This window comes from Staurois parvus, unplaced genomic scaffold (assembly GCF_062004578.1).
Source record: "Staurois parvus isolate SC_StPar_1 unplaced genomic scaffold, SC_StPar_1.0 ptg000172l, whole genome shotgun sequence".
In the NCBI taxonomy this organism is placed as follows: Eukaryota; Metazoa; Chordata; class Amphibia; order Anura; family Ranidae; genus Staurois; species Staurois parvus.
This window is the reverse complement of record NW_028317968.1, coordinates 4,717,972-4,741,203: the sequence shown is the minus strand read 5'-3', so window position 1 is coordinate 4,741,203 and position 23,232 is coordinate 4,717,972. Positions and strand designations below refer to the sequence as shown.

At 40.1% G+C, this 23,232-nt stretch overlaps 1 protein-coding gene across 2 annotated transcripts in view; it reads left to right on the top strand.

Annotated features, from left to right (window-relative positions):
- Nucleotides 1-23,232, top strand: part of AP2B1 (adaptor related protein complex 2 subunit beta 1) — a 148,455-nt gene that overhangs the window by 103,151 nt on the left and 22,072 nt on the right. For both annotated transcript variants that reach the window (XM_089676606.1, XM_089676605.1), the window contains 5 exons: nt 4,580-4,726; nt 8,357-8,502; nt 11,107-11,236; nt 14,623-14,707; nt 20,589-20,675. In XM_089676606.1, coding sequence (XP_089532732.1) covers nt 4,580-4,726; nt 8,357-8,502; nt 11,107-11,236; nt 14,623-14,707; nt 20,589-20,675 — 595 coding nt within the window. The remainder of the gene's footprint in view (nt 1-4,579; nt 4,727-8,356; nt 8,503-11,106; nt 11,237-14,622; nt 14,708-20,588; nt 20,676-23,232) is intronic.

Below are 23,232 nucleotides of genomic sequence, written 5' to 3'. Positions count from 1 at the left end.
CTGCTTTTTTTGGTTTAGGTACAGTGGGGTTGTTACTTGGAGGGGATTTCCAGCAAGAATGGAAATCTTTCCTTTTCAGGCTGAAACTTGACCAATGAAATATAGTGATTTTAATTTTGTAGACACACTATGGTATTGTGTTATACTAACTCAATTCCTGTCTTTTGAACCAAGACAGGGAGTGCGGAAAACTCTTTAAAGGGGACACATATAGGAATACAATTTGACAAAGGTTCCATGCCTTCCGTATCCTGCCTTCTGTCCATTGGGATGATGAATTACACACTATATAATGGTGTTCAATGGTTTTCTTGTTTTTACTTTTTCTATTGGGTTGTCTTTGAATAAAATATCTTGCAAATATTGGCTAAACCACTTGGATGTAGGCATTTTAATCCCTTTTATAATTTATGATGTCTTAACTACAGGAGTGTTTTTGGGAAAAATAAAATGTCTTTTGTTTGAGCCATGCAACAAAAACTGTCTTGGAGCATTTTCTCCACGGGGAACTTCCTTAACATTTGTAGTGATCTTGCATGTGCATGGTCATGAAGTGCATCAGCCGTGCAGTTGTCTAGTCTCTCTACAGATGTCATTAAGGTTCACTATGAAGCTTTACAATTTAAGCTTGAATGCTAATATTTTTGAATACATGGCTCCTGTGACTGAAAATCAGCGCCATATTGTTCCTGAAGTTAAAAGAGAATACATTTTTTTATATTTTTTTTTCTTTTAAAGCATAGATGATCTCAGTGTTTTGAAAATAAGGCAGCTGTCAGATAGGGGTTAATATCCTACTACTAAGTGATTTCAACTGGACCACAGCTGTGCCTGATAGATGATGGCTAGAGGGAACAATCTCTGAAAACATGTCAATTGGGTCTCTAGATTTAAACACTTATGACCGCTTTCCACAGTAATAAAAGATGCAAGCAACATTTTCTTTTTTTTTTGTAAAACCGGCAGTAGCTGTAAACAGAGATTTGTTTTCCAAGCACTTCTTTTGCATAACTAATTCATCATTTTATCTTTCTGTGTGAAGTTTTACATTCTGTGTAATTTTTCTCTCTAGCTTTTTTTTGGACTGGCGATAAGCCAGAACCTCTCAAATTTTATTTGCGATCGGAGTTTCGTTCAGCGGGGCAAACAACAATTAAAACCCATCAGGGGTTTCAACCTTTACCTACCCTATAAAAAAAATACATGTTTTTATGGCTGAATGTGTGCCAACTGGAGATATCTGCTTTCTCGGGGACTGTTGTTACTGGAACAGGAAATTAGGAAAATTTTCTTTTTTTGGAAACTGAGGGCTGTAAAGATCTGACAGCAGTTTTAACTCTCTTCCTGTCTAAAATATTTTGGCTGGACTTCAGCTTTAAAGGATAAGTTCACATTTTTGGAATATGTTACATGTTCCACCTTTTTTTAGGTGGAATGTTCTGACCCACCGCCTCTAGTGACAGTGAGAAAAACCTTTAAAGAAATTTTAAAGAAAAACGTGGCTCACCCACACAGCCGCGTGATTTATTTACAGGGCTCTGTGAATGGGAGAACTACAAGTATTGTCAGCCTTTGCAGCTGTCGACTTGTAGTTCTCTATGAACTACTAGGGAGGAGTTGAGCGCTCTAGGTAGTTTTGTTTCCTCTTGTCATTGTATAACTGCCTGCCTGTATGAGGAACGAGCAGACAGCTTACACTGACAGTCTGCAGGAGTCCTGCATTGCACCCACAATCTGCTGATCACGGGTTCAGTGCTTTGCAGGCTCCTAGTATAAAAAAAAATGTGCATTTAATTTTTTTTTTATCTGCAAAAAAAGTGCATTTTTTTTTACAGAGGTGAACTTAAACTTTATATTTTCAACTAACCTATCCATTTCAACTGTTGTTAGTGATGGATGGCATATGCCACCTGAGAATAATTGGCAGTGAAATATCTTGAATTACTCATCTGATTGAATAAAGCCTAACACATGCAACAAACTTAATTCCCTATTTTCATTAAGAAGAGAGGAAGATTAACCCAGTCACAGAGATCTTTCCAGCACATTGGAAACTGTGTGAGTGTTATCAAAGCTGATATGATCAAACGAATATAGGGGTACAAAATGCATACCATGTGTATTGTCTTGGTTAAAGTCCCTCTTCACCGCCACCATATTTACTGGAGATCTGATGCGTGCACAGGCATGCCACGAGTCTCTGCCATGTCATGTAGAGTGTGCACATGTGCTAGATCCCACCACATGTGAAGACACGCTGCGGAGTCTCTGCAAGTAGTTTTGCGGATCCCGCACAGTGTGTCTGCCAGTGTTAATTTTGGCATCAAATTTTGATTTAGTTTTAGTCATAGTCTTTTGACTAAAATGGCGGTTTAGTTTTAGTTGTAGTTTAGTCATCTGCATTGTTTTAGCTGTATTTTGGTAGACTAAAATCTGCAGTACGTTTTAGTTGACTAAAATATCGTACGTTTTAGTCAACTAAAATCTCCTACATTTTAGTCGGCTAAAATCTCCAGTAAATTTTAGTCGACTAAAATCATTTTAGAAAACTAAAAACTAATGGGTTTAGTTAAATTGAAATACATTATTTAAGCTTTTCTCTAGAATTTCCAAACTCATTTTTTACTCCTGGAGTAAAAAAAAAAATCTAATGTTATTATTGGTGGTACTAAGGTCTGAACAAAGTAGACAGACACAGATTTAGCAGTTATATACCGTCTTTATAAGTAAAACATCCCTGCTTCACATTATCATTCTATTTTGTTCGGTGATGAAAAATAGAATTGATTTTCATTATAGTTTTCGTCAGTTGACAAAAATTCAGTCATTTTCATTCAGTTTTTGTCGTTGGAAACATGGCACTAACGAAAATTATGAAGAAAATATTTTCGTCTACGAAATTAACACTGGTGTCTGCGCATGCATAGTTTCTCACAAATGGCTTCTTGAATGCTATGTCACACATCCCAGGAACTAGTTTTCAAGATGTCACACGTGCAGAAATACGACGTAGATATCATTATTCTGGCCAAAGAAAATAATTAGCACCCAAGAGCTTGACGCAGCTAAATGCTGATAGACGAGCGTACACATGTTTCCATGCGTCAAGCGTTATTTCGGCCAAAACACTGCTGCCAGGAGGAAAGGGTGACCCGGGCAAACGCCCTGTGTGAACGGGTCCTAAGTAACAATTTATTTAGATAGTTATGTTATAAAAAGTTAATACCATATTACTTTTACACTTTTGCTCTGCAGTCAACATTTTTGATACAGTATATCAATCACTAAATCTCTGTCCTTTCTGGCTTCCTGTAGGTTGTAGCGGTAGCACTGTCAATCTCAAGGTAGTAGTTCCCTCCCTCTAAGGGCTCATGTACACTGCAGCTGATAAACTCATGTTTAGGAGCTGTTCATCATTTTTTTTAGCAGCCCCTGAACTCTCCCTAATGTTTTCCTATGTGTTCATGTACACATCATCGTTTACAGCCATTTACAGGCTGTTGAGTTTACAGTCGTTTTTTTTTTCATGCAGAAAACTTGCGTTCAGCAGTAGATTTTATCAGCGTTTCAAATGCAAAATGCTTGTAAATGCGGTTAACCACATTTATAGACGTTTGCGGTTGAAATGTTTTTTTAACTATTCCATTTCCAGATGCTGTCCAGAGCCTTTTTTCATTGTGAAAAATGCATGCAAAGTGTTTTCCCGGTACTCAAATGGACCTGGTACATCATACTTTGAGGTTTTGCATGAAAAAAAAAATATGTTAGACACTGCTGCAATAATTTCTGCACAGAAATGAGCTGGAACACATCCAAACCCCACAAAAAAAAGACAGCTAATCTCAACAAATACTGATCTCTCTGCTTCTGCTCTATCTATTTCTCTCAAAATGTCGGAAATAGTTAATTTTCTACTGTTTTTCAGTGCATTCTGGGCATTTTGGAAGATCTCCTGAGGTTATCTTAAAAAAACGCTTCTAAACACAGATGCTCATAAACGCACATAAACGTGGTATGCAAACGCAGCTAAACAGACATTTTTTAATCCAGCAGTCAGTTTCCATTGTTCAGAAGTGTCCCGTGTACATGGGGCCTAAAAATGAAGTGACAGCATAATACATCCCTGCTCTGTACATCATATGATGCCACCTTGAGATTTTTCTACAGGGGATCCCTGGTCCTAGACTGCATCTTTTGAAATAAGAAGCAGAACAGTGTGAGCATATAACCTGGTTTTAGAAGACAATGTTAGTGTACTTTTCTATTTTATTGCATAAAAACGTGTCATGTGTGTACTAGAGGGATCTCCATTAAATATTCTGTATTATGGTGCCTTGACTTTTTGGCAATAATGGCTGTAGAAAAGATCTTGTTTTTGTCCCCCCCCCCAGAAATTCTTCTGTTTATGAAAAAGCACTATGCTTGGCTTCAGAGCTAGGAAAAAGATAACATTTCCTGTGCATTTGAAATCAGGATTTTAACATGACATTTCAGGTTAAAGTAGATAGGAGCTATACCACAGAGTGTCCAGTCTGGTACGGAAATGTACATGAATAGTGTTTTTCTTTTTGGCTTTTAGGTAGGACAGACTTTTATTCCTTCCTCTGTACCAGCTACATTTGCTCCATCACCTACTCCAGCTGTGGTCAGCAGCGGACTCAATGATTTGTTTGAACTTTCAACTGGCATTGGAATGGCTCCAGGAGGATTTGTGTCTCCAAAAGCTGTAAGTACGGCTGATCTTCTATTGCTTTACATTTGATGATACAGAATATGAGGTGTCATTGATCCATATTAAATTGCCATGCCTCAGTGGATTTTATATATCTGCCCACACATCAAAATGACACATGCATTGCTTTTTCTCTTCCAAGTCCAGTTCACTAGGTTGGAATGTATTTAGATTTCTCAGTTATATTCACTGGTGTTTTGTCATTAAATTATAACATAATGTACCTAACCTTTTTCATACAGAGCACAGCAAGTGTTTGCAGACAATTAGGTATTCATCCCCTGCAGTGAAGTTTAGCAAAGTTGTTTAATTTCCCCATGTTGTTAAAGTCAATTACCTGCACTTACAGAGAGATTCTGAATGAGACATAAGAGGGTGGCAGGGATTTTTATGTTGCCCCCCCGGGGACAATATGCAAATAAGATTCTCTTGTCTTAAAATGGACTGCTTCCAACATCTATAGTCCATGGTACAAGCTAGTGCCCTGAGAGAAAATCATCTATAGAAAAAAAAAATGCATGTGTTTTGTTTCAATCATTTATAAAACCCCATCGCCTTCTCCAGTGCTTTACAGAGAGTGCCAAGTCATGTTTATCAGCCACTTCCACCATTAAGTTTTCTAGTCTAACTCCTGTGCAGATACACACAGAGAAACAAGTAGCCAGCATGCCACTGTTGTCATAGTTTCTGCAATTCAGTAGTAAATCAGTCATGCCAAGCACGTTCTTCCTGCAGGTTGTTGAATGCACAGCCAGTGTTCCACCTGACACTTGTAATGGCGGGTTGCATATTTTTCTTGCATAGTTCTCATATGTCTTTGGAAAATAAGTAAAAGAATGATGCTGTCTGCGGTTATCTGAGCAGAATCATGTATTTTCTATTGTAAAGAGTTTAAAGTATATTTAAACCACAATGCACTTATCTTATTTGCTCCCCTTTGGTTTGATAAATATATCATTGGATACCTTTTGTTATACTTTGATTTTTATATATATATTTTTTTTTTTTTAGTTTTAAAAAATTACCTTTTGATCATTTTGAAAACTGAGAGCTGTCCTGTCCCTCCAGTTTATATCTTGGACTACAGTACAATTAGTCCCTATGTTGTGCAGATGAGGAATGGGGGAGGGATTAAGTAGTTTACCAAAAGACAACTGGGCAATGCTGACACCCCCAGTCCATAATAATGCTATGTGTTGTCAGCCAACGACAGGAATTTGTGCATTTCTGGCAAATCAACAAGTATTCTTCTGTACTTCCAGGGTCTTTTAGTGAAGTAAAACACTTACTGAACTATATGAATTGGTTTAGGTGCAGCGGTTTATCACCATTTATAGTTCTCCATACTGGTTAATGCCAGTGTTCTAGACCATACCAATCATTTTTGGAATCGGCCGTGCCTGAAACCTATTCCTGCTTATGCATTTAACAGAACGTAAGCGGCTGAAGGATTTAATCTACATGTCTTGGAAACCATTTGACAAATTATAATTTAAGTTGGCATGAAAAAAATTGCCAGATTTGCCAAATATCCTTGTTGAACTAAGCTTTTCTATAGTCAAGATTTGTTACACCATGAAAGCTTATATAGATGTATACTGTTTATCTGGCAGAACAGTGACTGTGACCAAGATATTTATGAAAGACAAGGGGGCTGAATTACGAAAACTCAAAACCTCCTGTCCACAGTTTTGCCAACCTCCCGCAGCACTTTTTAATGACAAAACATGGAAAATTTACTGACGGAGCACTTTTTTTTTTACTGACAACCTGAAAAATAACATTAAAAGCTAAGACAATCAATATTTAACTGCTTTCCCACCACTTTATAGCAGAAATACTGCTGCAGGGCTGCACAAAATCACGTGTATATATATATATGTGATTTTGCATCTCCGGGTAGGGGGCGCACACGCACCCTACCCGCACCGCCATTGGCAGCATAAGCTGTTGATCATCAGGTCCCGGCCGGTGATTCCCCGCCGGCGATCGCCAAGTATCACTGATGGGGGAGAGACCTGTACGTAAACAATACAGATCTCTCCCCTGTCAGCTCCTGCATGTTGTTTTGTATTGCTCTGCATAGCAGCGCAATACAAAGCAATGTGCTGACAAAGTGAAAGACACACACATCACACAGTAAAACAGCACAGAGTTAACCCTTTGATCACCCCTTCCTGCCCAGTGCCATTAGTACAGTGTCAGTGCTTTTTATTAGCACTGATCACTGTATTAGTGTCACTTGTGATGTCAGTGACAGTTCTCCCCCACTGTCAGAATGCCTGCCACAGTCCTGCTATAAGTCGCTGATAGACGCCATTACTAGTGTAAAAATTTTTTAATTCCAGTATATATACCGCCAGTTGTAAAAGCTATAACTTTCATCTCCTAGATTGTAAGTTCGAAAGAGCAGGGCCCTCAATCCCCTCATGTTTTGCATTGTATTGGTATTGTTCTGTCACATGTTCTGTCCCCCTTTTGTAATGTACAGCGCTGAGCGAACTATTGGCGCTTTATAAATGCTGTATAATAATAATAATGTAAACCAATTGATGTACATTTATTGGCATTTTTTTAACAAAGATGTGTAGCAGAATACATTTTGGCCTAAATTTGTGATGAAATTTTATTTTTTGAAATTTTTTTACTGGACTTGTTTAATAGCAAAAAGTCCATATTGTTTTTCTTTCTCAAAATTGTCGGTCTTTTTTTGTTTATAGTGAAAAGAATAAAAAACTTTCAAAGTGATCAAATACCACCAAAAGAAAGCTCCATTTGTGGGAATAAAGGACTTAAATTTCATTTGGGTGCAGCGCTGCATGACCGTGCAATTGCCAGTTAAAATTATGCAGCGCCGTATCTTAAAAAATGGCTTGGTCAGGAAGGGAGGCAAATCCTCTTGAGGGCAAGTGGTTAAACAGTATAAACACAATATACAAAACACTGACAATACCCATAACAAGTAATTTGGTTTACACCCACAAAAGTCAACACAACATGAAAAATGATCAGCCCCTGATATTTACAGACATTGGTAAAAATCACTTATTTTTACAAACTGTACGTTAATTTACTGATGGTTAGCAACCCTATCTGCCCATTGTAGCCTAGTAGGATTAAGGCTGGCCATACATTATACAATTATCTGCAGATTTTCTGCCCAATTTCCTTTAGATTTACCTTCAACTATGTAGTGCAAGGGCCTGCCTAATTGGATACAACTGAAAGTGTTGTTTAGGTTTGTCCTCCTATTATATGGTTTTTGGTAAATCTAAACCAAAAATCTGCAGATAATTGTATAATGTATGGCCAGCCTTAGCTTCTGTTTCTAATTGGCACTGGGAAATGACACCTGATATGTGACTGACTGTTTTAGTAATTAGAATTCAAATTTTTGCTCCAGGTTTGCACTCCCTGTGTAAGTTAGCCTTTCTTCATCTTCATCACAGTATGCTTCCTGTTATACCATTCGTAATATTAGGAGTTAAACTCTCTTGATGAGGATGTCTCCATTGTAATATGTAAACACTTTAATTCCCTGTGAACACATTAAGTATAGCAAACATTGCTGTGGTCTGCAAATTGGGTAAAGTTTTTGTAATTGCCATATGGGCTCTTTTCTAGGTTTGGCTGCCTGCTGTGAAAGCAAAAGGACTGGAGATCTCGGGCACATTTTCCCATAGGCAGGGGCATATCTACATGGACATGAACTTCACCAACAAGGCTCTGCAGCACATGACCGATTTTGCCATCCAGTTTAATAAAAACAGGTTAGACACATTTCCGTGTGGAAAACCAGATTACAGAGACCACATCGATTGATTGATTGACTTTCCTCCTCTGCTTAATCTGAGTTATTTGAGTGCTCTTTGGTAAATGCTGTAAACTATGGGGAGATAAGAACTCTTGATGTTAATTTTTATACTTCTTAATCCATCATTTAGATACTGTTACCAATTTAATTGTATTGTGTGTAGGTTAGAGCCTTTTTTATTATATATATGTGTGTGTATATATGTATGTGTGTGTATATATGTGTGTATATATGTGTGTATATATATATGTATATATATATATATATATATATATATATATATATATATATATATATATACACACACACACACACATACATACACTGTCTAGTAAGAGGCTCTCAGCAGGACAGGAAGTGAAGGGAAATCCAACCAAACTCTGAAGAGCAGTAAAAAAAAATTAAAATAATAAAATATATATATATATATATTTATTTTTTTTTTATATTTATTTTTTTTACTGCTCTTCAGAGTTTGGTTTGATTTCCCCTCACTTCCTGTCGTGCTGAGAGCCTCTTACTAGACAGGTGACTTACTAAAACTGGAGAGTGCAAAATCTGTTGCAGCTGTGCATAGAAACCAATCTGCTTCTAACTTCAGCTTGTTCAATTAAGCTTTGACAAAAAAAAAAACTGGAAGCTGATTGGTTTCTATGCACAGCTGCACCAGATTTTGCACTCTCCAGTTTTAGTAATTCAACCCTGTTCTATCAAGTTTTTAATCCCCATGATACCATATTTTGCCCAATGTTAAGGGATGTTATTGGATTGGTGGAAATGGCTGGGTGTTTGTGTTTTGGTTCTGACATGCATTTGCAAAGTGTTTTTAGAAGTTTAGGAATACACCATTTGAATTTTGAGTTGCACTGTGTAGGGCAACATTTATTATTAACTTTTTTTTTTGTTTTAGGCCTCATGCGCACAGGACATAAAAAAAACCCAGCTTTTAACCACTTCCCTTCCATGTACATAAACGGCCGGACGGGATCAGTGCAGGAGCGGGTGGCCGTTTATGAACGGCCTCCGCACTCACTACCCGTGCACGCTCCCTGGAAGAGCGAGACAGAGACACAGATCGCTGTACGGGACCTCTGTGTGAGGTCCCGATCATGTGATCACTGATTTGGCCAGTCAGTGATCACATGAATAGTAGTAGGCAAGATGTCATTGCTTACTACTTGTGAAATCCGTGAATGATCACAGAGGTCACATGGTACAAGGCTATTCACCACAGCCTTGTACCATGTGACAAGCTGTGACCAATCACAGCTCTCACAGTATTTCTCAATGGCTGCAAGAATGCAGCCAGAGAGGAGAACGGATTGCTTTTACAGCCTTTATGGGTGTAAAAGCAATCGGTGTAGAAAAAAAAAATCTTCATCACCCCCCCACAAGTATTACAGTGTCACTTTGGTGACACTGTACTGCTAGGGTGACAGTATGTTAAAAAAACACTTAAATAATAATATAAAAAAATAAAAATGTTAAAACTTTTTTAAAAAAATTATCATTTTTGGTTATAAACTAATTTGGGTTATTTTATTTTTTTTACTAAAAAGATAGATGAATACATTTTGGCCAAAATTTATGAAGAAAGATTATTTATTTGAAAAATTTTATAAGAAAAACATTTTTTTTTCAAAATGTTTGGACTTTTTCATTTATATAGCAAAAAACTAAAAATCCCAGTGGTGAATAAATACCAAAATAAAGTTTTATCTGTCTCAAAAAAATTGCTAACAAATTCATATGGGTACAGTGTTGCACGACCGCTCAATTGTCATTCAAAGTGTGATAGCACTGAAAGCTGAAAATTGGCCTGAACAGGAAGGAGGTGAAAGTATCCAGACTTGAAGTGGTTAAAGGTGTTAGACATTTTTTTTTCCAGCCTTTAAACATCCCTCTATGTTAGCCTATGTGTACATAGGGGTTTACAGGCGTTAAGAGGCAAAAAGAGAAACGTACCACGTGCATTCAGGAGAGGAGCATTTGGGTGGAAAAATGCCAAACATGCTCTAACGCTAGCTCATTTAGGCGCCTTTGTGTGTTAATGTATTCTAATGGCTAGAATGAATTCATATACTGGCCTATAGAATGCATTTGCACCAAACACACATTAAAGCACATGCAAAACATGGCTCTAGGCACATTTTTTTCAGCTGTGTTTTCCTCCCCTAGAGCAAAAGTGTCCAGGGGAGGAAAAAAATATGCTGTGTGAATGAGGCTTTGTCCAGTGGGGAGTTTTTATTAAGGTCAGCAACTCATAGCAACCAATTACAATTTACAAACTATTACTAAAATTGGTGCAGCAAGCTGACCAGTGCATTCATCAGAGCAGGGGATGCCTTATATGCTAGAAATTTTGATTTTTACTATTGCAAAGTGGGAGGAAGTATAGTCAGGCGTATTCACTTATGGAAAGAGTAGTATTTATGGTTCGAGGCACTATCGGTAACAGGTAATGGCATTTGTCAAAGCTCTGAGTGCTGTTTTATGAAAAAAACCTAAGTCTTTTGAATTGTGTTTATATAGTTTACGTTTGTTGTTTGTCTTCTCTCAGCTTTGGAGTGATTCCCAGTGCTCCATTGGCTATACATACACCCCTCATGCCGAACCAAAGCATTGACATTTCCCTCCCACTCAACACGTTGGGGCCTGTCATGAAGATGGAGCCACTTAATAACCTCCAGGTAATTAATTGCCTTTAGTAGCAATACCATTCATATCTGATGTCATGTGAAACTTGTAAATGATTAGCTATAGTATCATCTACACAGGCACATTTGGGGGGGGAGTGCTTTTGGCTTTCATTTCACTAAATAAATAATAAGCCAGATCCCAGCAGACATTGTAGACATACACAGTGATAAGGAAATGCTGTGTGCTTTCAACGCTGGGGCACACATCCACTCGAGCATATTCATTGTATGGAATAGGAGCTCAGATGGAAACTCTGGTTCATTTATTCCCACTGAGCCATCTGCTCACCCAATTCATTCAAACTGATGCAGCTACAGAAATCAATTACATTTTGCCACCTATGCCAGACACATAATGAATGGCTTTACCATCCCTTATATGACTGCTCCTGTTTCCCACGTGGCAACATTCCAAGTTTGTAGCAAAGATGCAGGTGGTAATATGCCCCAGTGCGAAAATCCATCTGGAAGCTTAAAAATCTGTGTTAATACTGGTGAATTTAGATCAGTGGTGTCCAGTTCTTGTCCTTCTGGGCTGCCAGTAGAGCATGTTTTCCTCTCTATCAGGTAGGAGAACAGATGTATAAATAACCTGTATAAAGTTATTTGAATCTGTGGCCCTGTAGGATGATAGTTGAACACCACGTTTCTGAAATGTGACCCCTTGCAAATATAAATCTGTTCACTTGTTTGATGGTCTGTAAAGATTTTAAAAGATTTAAAATTTGAACCATATTTTACTGTTTTTCAGTGAAATATATTTGCATTTTTAAAGTTGAGTGTCATTTATGAAACCATAATCCTTTTCATAGCATTTGAAAGATGTACATGTGACTTTCAAGCAATCTTTCTTATATGTTGTACAGCCATGTGCCACCAGTCCATCCAGTTTCAGATTACTACCTATACTACTCAAATTTATCTTATGTATAACTTCTGAACACGCCACAAAATAATGGGGCATCACTGACAGTGTCCTAAACATAAGCATCGCTTCTTCATCTTGAAAGCCCTATAAGAGTTCTGTAGGTTAAATGTAGGTCATAAACAGAAATACAAGATCACAGAGCACACAAAACTGTGCAAATAATCACTTTTAATAGATAAATATAAAAAGCAAATTGCACTTCTAAAGAAGAGTTCTGTACATTGCTACAGTTCTGCTTATCTGTGGTACCTGTTTACACAATCCTCACTAAGAAATCATACACAAATTATTTTTCCTTCTCGCTTCCCTGTGGGCTGTAGTATGTATCTCAAGACACATACCCAGCATATCCAAGTCATTTCCAGCATCCAATCAAAAGACTGTACTGTAAAATGCACAGCAAATTGAACAAAGCTGAATTTTGTCAATGCATAAATCAGAGTACCTCTGTCTAGTGTGCACTAGAAGCTTTTCTGCAAGGTAGCCCTACACAAGACTGTGGTAAAGAAAAATAAGTGGCCCATAGACTTGACTGTGGTGTTTGGGTGAGCAAATTGACAGAATAACACTTTTTCCTTTTGTTCATTGAAGGACACAACTTCTGGTATAGAGAATAGAATGGTGGTTGTTGCACTTTTTTACATGATATTTGCGCAGCCATTTGTAAAATGCAGGAAAAAATACACTTTAATGAATTTTAGTGCACACAAAGACAATGTAATCCCATTGTTTTGGTAAAATATAGACAATGATGTTACGCCTAGTAAATAGATCCCAAACATGTCATGCTTTAAAACTGCATACTCTTGTACAACAGCGACAAACTGCAGTACCTAACAATCTCCATAAGCAATGCTCCAAAACCCTTTACAGGTTACCAGTTTAGAGTTAAAGAGGAGGTCTGACCCTAGAATTATTGCTCTGACGTTTGTGGTGATACCTCACATATGCGGTGCGATCACCATTTACATATTCATGTGGGACATGTGCATGTTCGCATTTGCTTGTGAGCATTAGAGGATGGGGGTACTTTTAATTTTTTTTGTTTTATTTTATAATTAGTAAAAAAAAATTTTTCTTACACACTGTACCTTTAATTTTCTTTTATTGAAATGTATTGCTATCGAAAGGGATAAACATCATCCCTTGTGATGGCATGGGCCATGACAGGTCCCCCCTTATGGAGAGATTTGGGGTCTATTAGACACCATCTCTCTCTTATGCCCTCCAAAGCATCTGATAAGATTGAGATTGTTTAATCAGATATTTTACAAGCCTGTAATGCCTTGTAAACAAACAAACCAAAACCAGAAATGGCAAAATCTTTGTCACTTCTGGTTTCTGCCTCACAGGGGGAGTAACGATGAAAGTTCCTCTCACCCTGTGCAGTGCATCTGATGCGCCTGATTACATCGGTACTGGGCTCCCCAGAGGGACAGGGGAGACTGGTAACAGTGGCGGGAGAGGGAGTAACCCCCTTCCGTCACTTTCAAAGTAATCGGGTGGCTGTATAGCCATTTGGTTCACTTTTACCATGTAAGGAATTGCTGGCTCTAAAAAATATCTGGATCATAGCTGCAGCTGCCATTCGCTCCTGCTGCTGTCAATCAAATCTTGTGAGGAGGGAGCAGGGGCCGAGCCGCATTGTGTTTGTCAATGGACACACACAGCCTGGCTCAGGAGCGGCCCTCTATAGTGCCGCAAAGAGATCCCAGAAGAGGAGGATCGGGGCTGCTGTGTGCAAGAACATTGCACAATGCAGGTAAATATAACATGCTTATTATTTTTTAAAAAATGTTAGATTTTACAACCACCATAATATACACACTTCTAGTCAGCAGAAAAAGGAGATGGCCTGCAGCACAATGTTACAATGTCAAATATCTTCTTATGTGCTTGTGACTGGCATGGGGTAAACTCACACCACCCTTGAATATTCACTAATATGACAGAAGCACATCCCTTCCATCTACAGATCCTTTAGCTCCCGGGTGTGTCCTCCACTGGAGTTCCTACAATAGATTGCATTCATGGCTATCTGTATGTGTATAGAGTGGTCCTAATTCACAGTGACAGGTGTTATAACCCCTTCATGGGATTGCATGACAAGACTGTGTCACAGCACAGTGCTGCAGACTCTAAATTCATGTGATGAGAATATTCATAGGGGCATTTATCTGAAGAAAGCAGAAATGTAATTCTTTGTGTTTGTTTTTGGAAACGTGCTTAAAATCCATTTAATTCAGAGATCTACAAGAGTACACATGTCATTCCTGTTGATGTAGCAGAGAAAATGATTTAGAAAGAGCCCAGTGAAGTGCTGCAGGGCTGAAGGGTTAATGGATGTTGTGAACCCTTTAAATCATCCTTTGGATCTCTGCTGGCAGGGGTCTTAGTGCTAGTTGTAAATCTAACATGTTAATTTTTGGTTTTCTCTTGCACCTGATAGGTGGCTGTGAAAAACAATATTGATGTTTTCTACTTCAGCTGTCTCATCCCTTTACATGTGTTGTTTGTTGAAGATGGGAAAATGGGTAAGAAACAATTTTTGTGTTTCCAGGGGCATTTGGGGATTTTAATGTTGGAATTGGGGGATTTAATATTTGATGCTTCAGACACTTCTGGTATAGGTGTGGGTGTATAAATTGGGGTTTATAAATTCAGGTCAAATCTAAACACTTTCAATTTGTGTGCAATCAAGCCCTTTCACTACATAGTTGTTGAAAATCAAATCATAAAATTGTATAATGTATATCCAGCTTTATCTTGTTTTAGTATTGCATTATTTGCACTCATAATTGTACTGCTAGTGACAAGTTAAATTCATTAAAGTGGTTCTAAAGGCACCTTCTATGTTCTGTTCCCTCCACAGCCCCCCCCAATACTTACCTGAGCCCCCTCTCGATCCAGTTGATGTTTCTTGTCTCTGTCCCTTAGCTCCCTCTCCTCATTGGCTGAGACAGAAGTGGGAGCCATTGGCTCACGGCTGTCAATCACAGCCAGTGAGCCACTGAGGAGAGAGCGGGAGTGGGGCCCAGCCACGGCTATATGGATACATAAACCGGCCTTGGGAGCGAACACGCATCGGTGCCCCCATAGCAAGTAGCTTGGTATTGGGGGCATTGGACAAGGGCGAGGACCAAGGAGCGTCATCGGGGGAACCCAGATAAAGAGGATCGGGGCTGCTTTGTGCAAAACCACAGCATAGAGTGGGTAAATATGACGTTTGGGGGTTTTTTTTTGTTTTTTTTTTTTTAAAAAGCCTAACCATTAATACCACTTAACTATTATGCTCAGATCAGCCCAAATTCCTGTACCTTTGGACCTCAGATCAGCCCAAATTCCTGTACCTTTGGACCTCAGATCAGCCCAAATTCCTGCACCTTCGGACCTCAGATCAGCCCAAATTCCTGCACCTTCGGACCTCAGATCAGCCCAAATTCCTTCACCTTCAGACCTCAGATCAGCCCCAATTCCTTCACCTTCAGACCTCAGATCAGCCCCAATTCCTTCACCTTCAGACCTCAGATCAGCCCCAATTCCTTCACCTTCAGACCTCAGATCAGCCCCAATTCCTTCACCTTCAGACTTCAGATCAGCCCCAATTCCTGCACCTACGGACCTCAGGTCAGCCCCAATTCCTGCACCTTTGGACCTCAGGTTAGCCCCAATTCCTGCACTTTTGGACCTCAGATCAGCCCAAATTCCTGCACCTTCAGACCTCAGATCAGCCCCAATTCCTTCACCTTCAGACCTCAGATCATCCCCAATTCCTTCACCTTCAGACCTCAGATCATCCCCAATTCCTTCACCTTCAGACCTCAGATCAGCCCCAATTCCTTCACCTTCAGACTTCAGATCAGCCCCAATTCCTGCACCTACGGACCTCAGGTCAGCCCCAATTCCTGCACCTTTGGACCTCAGATCAGCCCCAATTCCTGCACCTTAAGACCTCAGGTCAGCCCCAATTCGTGCACCTTTGGACCTCAGATCAGCCCAAATTCCTGCACCTTCAGACTTTAGATCAGCCCCAATTCCTTCACCTTCAGACCTCAGGTCAGCCCCAATACCTTCACCTTCAGACCTCAGGTCAGCCCCAATTCCTGCACCTTTGGGCCTCATAGCAGCATATCAGTTCTTGCATCTTCAGGTCTTAGATCAGCCCCTATGCATGTATCTTAGGACCTCAGATCAGACCCAATGCCTACACTTTTCAGACCTCACCCCCAAATCCTGTACCATTGTAGGCATGCAGGTGGTTTTTTTCTGCACAGTAAACCAACGTCCTTAGCTGCCAGGGAGCTTTTAATGATGCCAGGTAGGTGAGTGGGCCAGGGTTTGTAATTGACAGTCTAGTAAACTGTCAGTGACAGGAAATGCAAGTGCAAAGGAGGTTCTAAGCCCAGAGCTCGGCTTTAAGTTAAATCAAAATAAGTCTGTAGCCAAAACACTTGTATAGAATAGGGAAGGGCTTGAACCTCTTTTAGATTTGTATTGTTGTCTGTGTTTTCCTTGTGCAGATGCATCCTCCGTATTTGTCCTTGTATCCATTGTCACTGGGACAGAAGTGGATATGAATACCCAATTTTTCTAGTCACTTGAACAGGAGGCAAGGGGAAATCTTCCAAAGGAGGGACATTTGCCCCTTGTCAACCTGGAAAGATTCCTTATAATTCATGTTTTTTCTCCAGTAGAGAAAATGTAGAGAATACTCCCTAATGGAGCAGAGGGGAGAATAAAAAAGATGGTTTTTTTATCTCTTTTCAGTGTATTTAAAACTAGAAAAGTATTATCAGTAGATAAACTTTTACAAATATCTTTTTTGTAGATTAATCTGTAATTTACTTATCCTGGCTCTTTAAGAGGAGTGGTCACAATATAGCAAAATGATTGTGATCATCTACACTGTTTCTGCAAATAATCAACAAAGGCTTGTAGACCAAAATTGGCAATAGAAGCTGGTTACATGAATGTGAACTTTTATAAAACAGTCCTTATGTAACATTTAGCTTTACAATGACTGAACTCAAATTCCATTATAGATACCAGAGTTCCCTCAGAATGAATGGGGGGGGGGGGGGGGGTCTTGAATCTATTGTGATTCAGGATAAATCAATTACTGCAGACATTTTTTATTTATTGTTAGTCTTGATTATCTGACCTGTTACTGACACCAAAGCCCTGTTCTATCCAACTCCATGCTTCCCAGCATTGCAAACATACACATGGAGCTGTAAAACTGAGGGAAGAGCCAACAAGAGACAGACTTCCAAAGCAAACATTGTGTGGAAAATTGTTTATATGTAATATATTTGAAATGCTTTAATGTTGATGTAGTGTTTTAGAGCTGTTCTTACTTTCAATTTAACAAATGGGATATCATTAAGGCTTGGTTCATACTAATGAGATTTCAGAGGTGACGTGGTTCCCACAGAATTGCATGACAATGGAAATCACATTGATTTCACATTCACATCAATGCAACTCGAATACAATACGACTTTGAGGAAGGTTCATGCGCTACTGTGGTGCGATGCAACACGATTTTGTGCCCCATAAATGTCAATAGAAGCACACCAAAAACACAAGTACATGTTTGCATGCATTTTGTGTTAGTTGTTAGCAGCTGGCACCCTCCAATGTCCTCACAACCAGTGACTGACCCCTCTTCCCTGTCGTGGACCTACATTGCTGGATGACGAGACTAACGATGAATGGACTTGTCAAAAACTATTTGTGGGTTTTTGTTGTGTTTTTTCTTATTGCAGAGCCCTGCAGCTACTGGGCCTGGGTTGTGGGGAAGAGGACTTTGTCCTCATCAATATGGATTTGGTTTGGGGGGGAGGGAGGGTTGAGGGGCATGCTCATCTAGTAAATGGTGTTGTCTGTCAGGGTGAAAAAGTGGTGGAGATGTGCACAGACGCAACATTTTTAACTGTACAAATAGACTACAGAATAGCTGCTCTTCAATTGCAAAGAAACAGGATAGTGTTAATTGGTTGTGTTCATGGTATCCAGCAGTCTCCCATTTTAAAACAATATCCTGTTGTTTTTTAAATAGAACAAAATAATTCTGTAATGTTTATTTTAAAATGCATAGAACAGTCTTTCTGGCTTCGATTGAAATATTTGCAAGGCTTCATCCTGCGACGCAGTTGAAGCTGCATGGTCCATCTCTTGATAACTATGGTTACATGGACTGAGTGTTTTTTATTATGTTATATTCTAAGGAAAGACTGTTAGTAGGTTCTTGTTGGGTTTTTCATCAAATGGTCATGATGGTTGTACATTGACTGCCTTTGTACATATGTTGAATTCACCAATCTGGTTTTACGGTTTTCAGATCAAATGTGGCTATCCCTGTGTATGGAGGGACCCAAGCTTATTGTACATTGGTGTCTTTAAGTTAGATCTCATCATCGTTTTGCATTATTTATATTGGCTATGGTATATCCAAAGATTGTTTGCTTTTTTCCAGCAGTTTGCCACCAATACAATAACTGTATTTCTACAAAATTAAAGTTTGCCTGTAGGAATGTAAAAGGAACAAAAACATAATCTCTGCAAGTTGTTTAACCACTTGCCTACCGGGCTCTTATACCTCCTTGCTGCTCAGGCCAATTTTCAGCTTTCAGTGCTGGTGCATTTTGAATGACAATTGCACGGTCATGCAACACTGTACCCATATGACATTTTTATCATTTTTTTCACACAAATAGACCTTTCTTTTGGTGGTATTTAATCGCCACTGGGGGGGTTCATTTTTTGTGCTATAAACAAAAAAGAGCAAAAAATTTGAAAAAAAAAAGTTTTTCTTTGTTTCTGTTATAAAATTTTGCAAACAGGTAATTTTTCTCCTTCACTGATGTGCGATGATGAGGCGGCACTGATGATGATGCACTGATATGCAACAAGGATGGGCACTGATGGGCAGCAATAATGGGCACTGATGTGTAGCACTGATGGGGGGGCACTGGTGGGTGGCACTGCTAGGCATTGATGGGCACAGATGGGTGGCACTAATGGGCACAGGTGGGTGGCACTGATGGGCACAGGTAGGTGGCTTTGCTGGGCACTTGTGGGTGGCACTGCTGGGCACAGGTGGGCAGCACTGGTGGGTGGCACTGATCATCAGGGCACTGATCATCGGTGCCGATCCGTCCTCTGACAATTGCCAGTTATCGGCAGTACTTTCCTCAGGCTGTGAAAGTGTGAGGAAAGTGTAGCCAATAACCGACAACTGCATTTACCAGTGATCTGCTGTGCCAGCTGATTACTTGGTAAAAGGCCGCTGTGATTGGCCATTTACCACATCATCCGTAGGGGGCGCGGGAGGACGTCATATGACACCCTCCCAGGACTGGACAACCGCGCTGTAGCCATCATTCAGCTATAGCGCAGTTGGCAAGTGGTTAATGCTGACACCATCTTTACAAGTGTCCGCACATACCTTTTAGTTCTTTTCCCAATCCTCCTAGAGCCAAAACCCAGGATTCTCTGTTATTCAAATTCTGACTCCATTTCAGAAGTCAGCAGTTCTGCTTCTTGTACTACTATTGGATCCTAAATGTGATGGGTATCCTTAGTGGCCAATAGTAAGATGTCTTTTGGCCTAAGTACAGACTGATGTAAAGGTCTAATTTGCATAATAGCCTCCCTGGGTTTGGGGCATCTGGCACATAACACACTCTATATGCATGCGTCTGTAGCTGCCTACATACAGTACAATATCTGATGGCAGCTTGTTCTCCTGCTTTACTATAGATTTTTGTTTTTGTTTGTTCAGTTTTTTTCATTTTGTAGATTTTTTTTCTTTTTTTTTGGTGGGTGGGGGGGGGGGGGTATGGTGTAAAACATTTATGTAAAGATTGTTAAAGCAGTTGGATTGCCACTTATCTGTGGAGCAATTCACTGAAAGTTCAAAAGTTTACCCAACCAATTGAATATCTTTTTTGTTATTAAAACCACTGCCATCAACTAAGCACAAAGTCATGTAATGCAGGCCATAGACGGGTCGTTTATTGGCTGAATTTTCGTCCGCATGAAAAATTGGCCGATATTCACGCTGCTAGTAGGGCCAGCCCATCGGCCGTTTTTCGCAGATCATCTCGTTTAGTTTTATCATTCATGCTGGAAAATCCGTGAAAAACGCCCGTTTTTCGTGGATATTGGTGGCAGCATTGGCAACGGGCCGAATGATTTTTCGTTTATCGGCCGAACATTCGACCGATAAATGGCCCGTCTATGACCTGCCTAAGTTCTTTTTCTACTTTTTTTTTTCTGTAACTTAACCCACCTAAGAGCTGTATGCCCTGCCTTGTCACTGCATATGGCTGATCTAATGTTATGTTCATTAACACATAGACAGATCTTGCCCACCCCACACTAAACTTTTCCTGTTTGTACTTTACATAGAACGCCAAGTTTTCCTGGCCACCTGGAAAGACATACCTAATGAAAATGAGCTACAGTTCCAGATCAAGGATTGCCATCTAAATGCAGGTTAGTTTCTCTTTTTCTCTTTGACTGAGCGTTCACATGAGGTGAATAAAATGTGTTCACACTTTTTTGTCAACATCTGTTGCTTGTACCCGTAGACTGAAAATGAACATTTTCATAAAGCTGGAAGTGCTTTGTAAAATAATATTGCCCAAAGAGCTGCTGGAGGTCAAGAGGGATTAGTATGCTTCAAACCTCTGGAGTATCTTTGCAGCACTAAGTGCACTTGTGTATCAGCCTGCTGCTGGTCTGTGTATTTCTGAAGTATGTGCTTTATCTGTACTAAGCCTATAACATGCATAAGTCAATGGCATGTACCTTTGCTAGTACACATGCTGCAATTGGCACTGTACTAACAGGACCACATGTTCTATATGTAAGTGCCAATCTGGAGCTTGTTCAGCATCCTATTTTCCAAAGCATCATATTGCATTCTGTTTGCTTGCTTTTGGAGTGCAGTTGTGACATGGCTGTTTTCACAAAGCACAATATAAAGCCTGTCAATGGATGCTTAATAGAAGGTTTAACATTGAACCAAGGAAATGTGCAGTAATTTCAAATGTACACATTTGAGATGGTAATTTGAATTCCTAAAAGAAGGTGCAAAATTGAGACTGGAAGAGGCAGACACTGCTTCCACTATATAACAATGTTCAAGCTGAATTCTTGGCTAACATCAAAATTCATGGTTGAAATTCCAATTTGGTATCTGTCTAACCTTCCATAGGATTTGTATTTCTGTTCATTCAATCTCATTAGTCAGTTACTTCTGCCAGGTCCTGTATTCCTTCCACTGCAGTTGAGCAAAACAGCGTAGCCTAAAGTTTATCCCAGCATATGATTGGATAAAGACAGATTCATGTACTTTTGCTAGCTGTAATTGCATTTTTATATTTGCAAGGACTTCATCAGTGTTCAGGAGTGTAATTGCAACCAGCACTGTTAAAACCTCTGACAGATTTTTAGTGTGTGAGTCTCTGTTGTTTCCAGTTTAGTGCTTCCGAATCACAGGAGTATTGGTCTGTTTAAACACACTTACAAACACTAGAGCAGTGTTTTTCAACCGGGGTTCCGCCACAAATCAACATTGCGGCAGATGTATACAGCCTAGTGTTTCCAGTGTTATTCTCAATGCGAGCTGACAGTACTGACAGCCCACATTGATACCCGAAGCTTCCTCTATAGTTCCGGCTCCTGTGAACGTGGAGGGAGGTGCCAGAAGTAGTGCAGAGAGCAGGAACTAAAGGGGGGGGTGACTTCCTATGGTAGCACTGATCACAGACTTTGTGAGGGAGCACAGACTGTGAGCCCATGGCTGGATCAGGAGGTGAGACCTCCTGATCAGTCTGTTTATGGCAGTGGTGTGATGCGGGGAAAGGGGGGTAATGGGGGGGACCCCATGCCGCGCTCCCTCATTACTGGATTTGCTTGGCAGCAGCAGGAGTCAATGGCCCCTCTGCTCTCAAAGAGTCCAGTGAGGAGGAGAGAGAGCAGCTGCCCCCTTTCCCTGCATCACACCACTATCAGACACAGACTCATCAGATGGTTGATCCTCCCGATGAGTCTGTGTATGGTAGTGGTGTGATGCAGAGAAGGGGGGGGGGGGTTGGGTAGGATTGAGGGCAGCTGCTCTCTCTCCATCCTCACTGGACTCAGTGAGAGCAGCTCGAACCATTGGCTCGTGCTGTTGTCAATCAAATCCAGTAATGAGGGAGTGCGGTGTGGGGTCAATCCGCACTGAGTGTGTCAATAGACACACACAGCCAGGCTCAGGATTGAGCCCACACATAGGAAACAGTTTCTTCTGGTGGCACACAAAGAAGAAGAACCCAGAGCACCCATGGGGGACCCCAGAACAGGAGGATCAGGGCTGTTTTGTGCAATACTATTGCATAGTGCAGGTAAGTATAGCATGTTTTTTATTTAAAAAAAAAAAAAAAAGACCTTTACAATCCTTTTAATCTTTTAGCATTGGGTGCTAGTAAAACTTTTACTGCAGCTACTGCACTGGATAAAAGAGTATTTCAGTGATTCTGGTGGCTCTGGATTGGTCCAACAGGTCATGGAATGTGAATATTGTTCAACTGATAGTGGATGCACCTTGGCATCTAGAGCTTCGAGAAGAGCTGTAGTCTCAAGGACCTGTTTACAGCTGTTGAAAGCCAAGTGCTTAGAAAGAGACGATTATCAAATTCAATTATTCACACCAAACTTAAAGCTGAACTCCTCCAGGAAACCTTAAAATCCTCCCTTGCAATGAGCGTGCACCCCCATTGCAAGAGTTAACTGCTTGTTTATGTCTAGGGGAGTTGGTAAAACACTTTTACGTATCTGATTCTCTCTTCAGGAGGCTCCTCCATACTGCTAGACCAGGGGTGTCAAACTCCGTTTCCTCCCAGTGTGGTTGCCCTCAAAGGGCCAGTTGTATCTGGGGTGTGTCAAGTACAGAACAAAAGGTTCAGGCGTGCGTTACTTACAGAATGCAGAGTTAAGGATTACGCTATGTACAGAGTGCAGAGTTCAGGAGTACAGAGTATGTAACATCTCATTTCCACCCGTC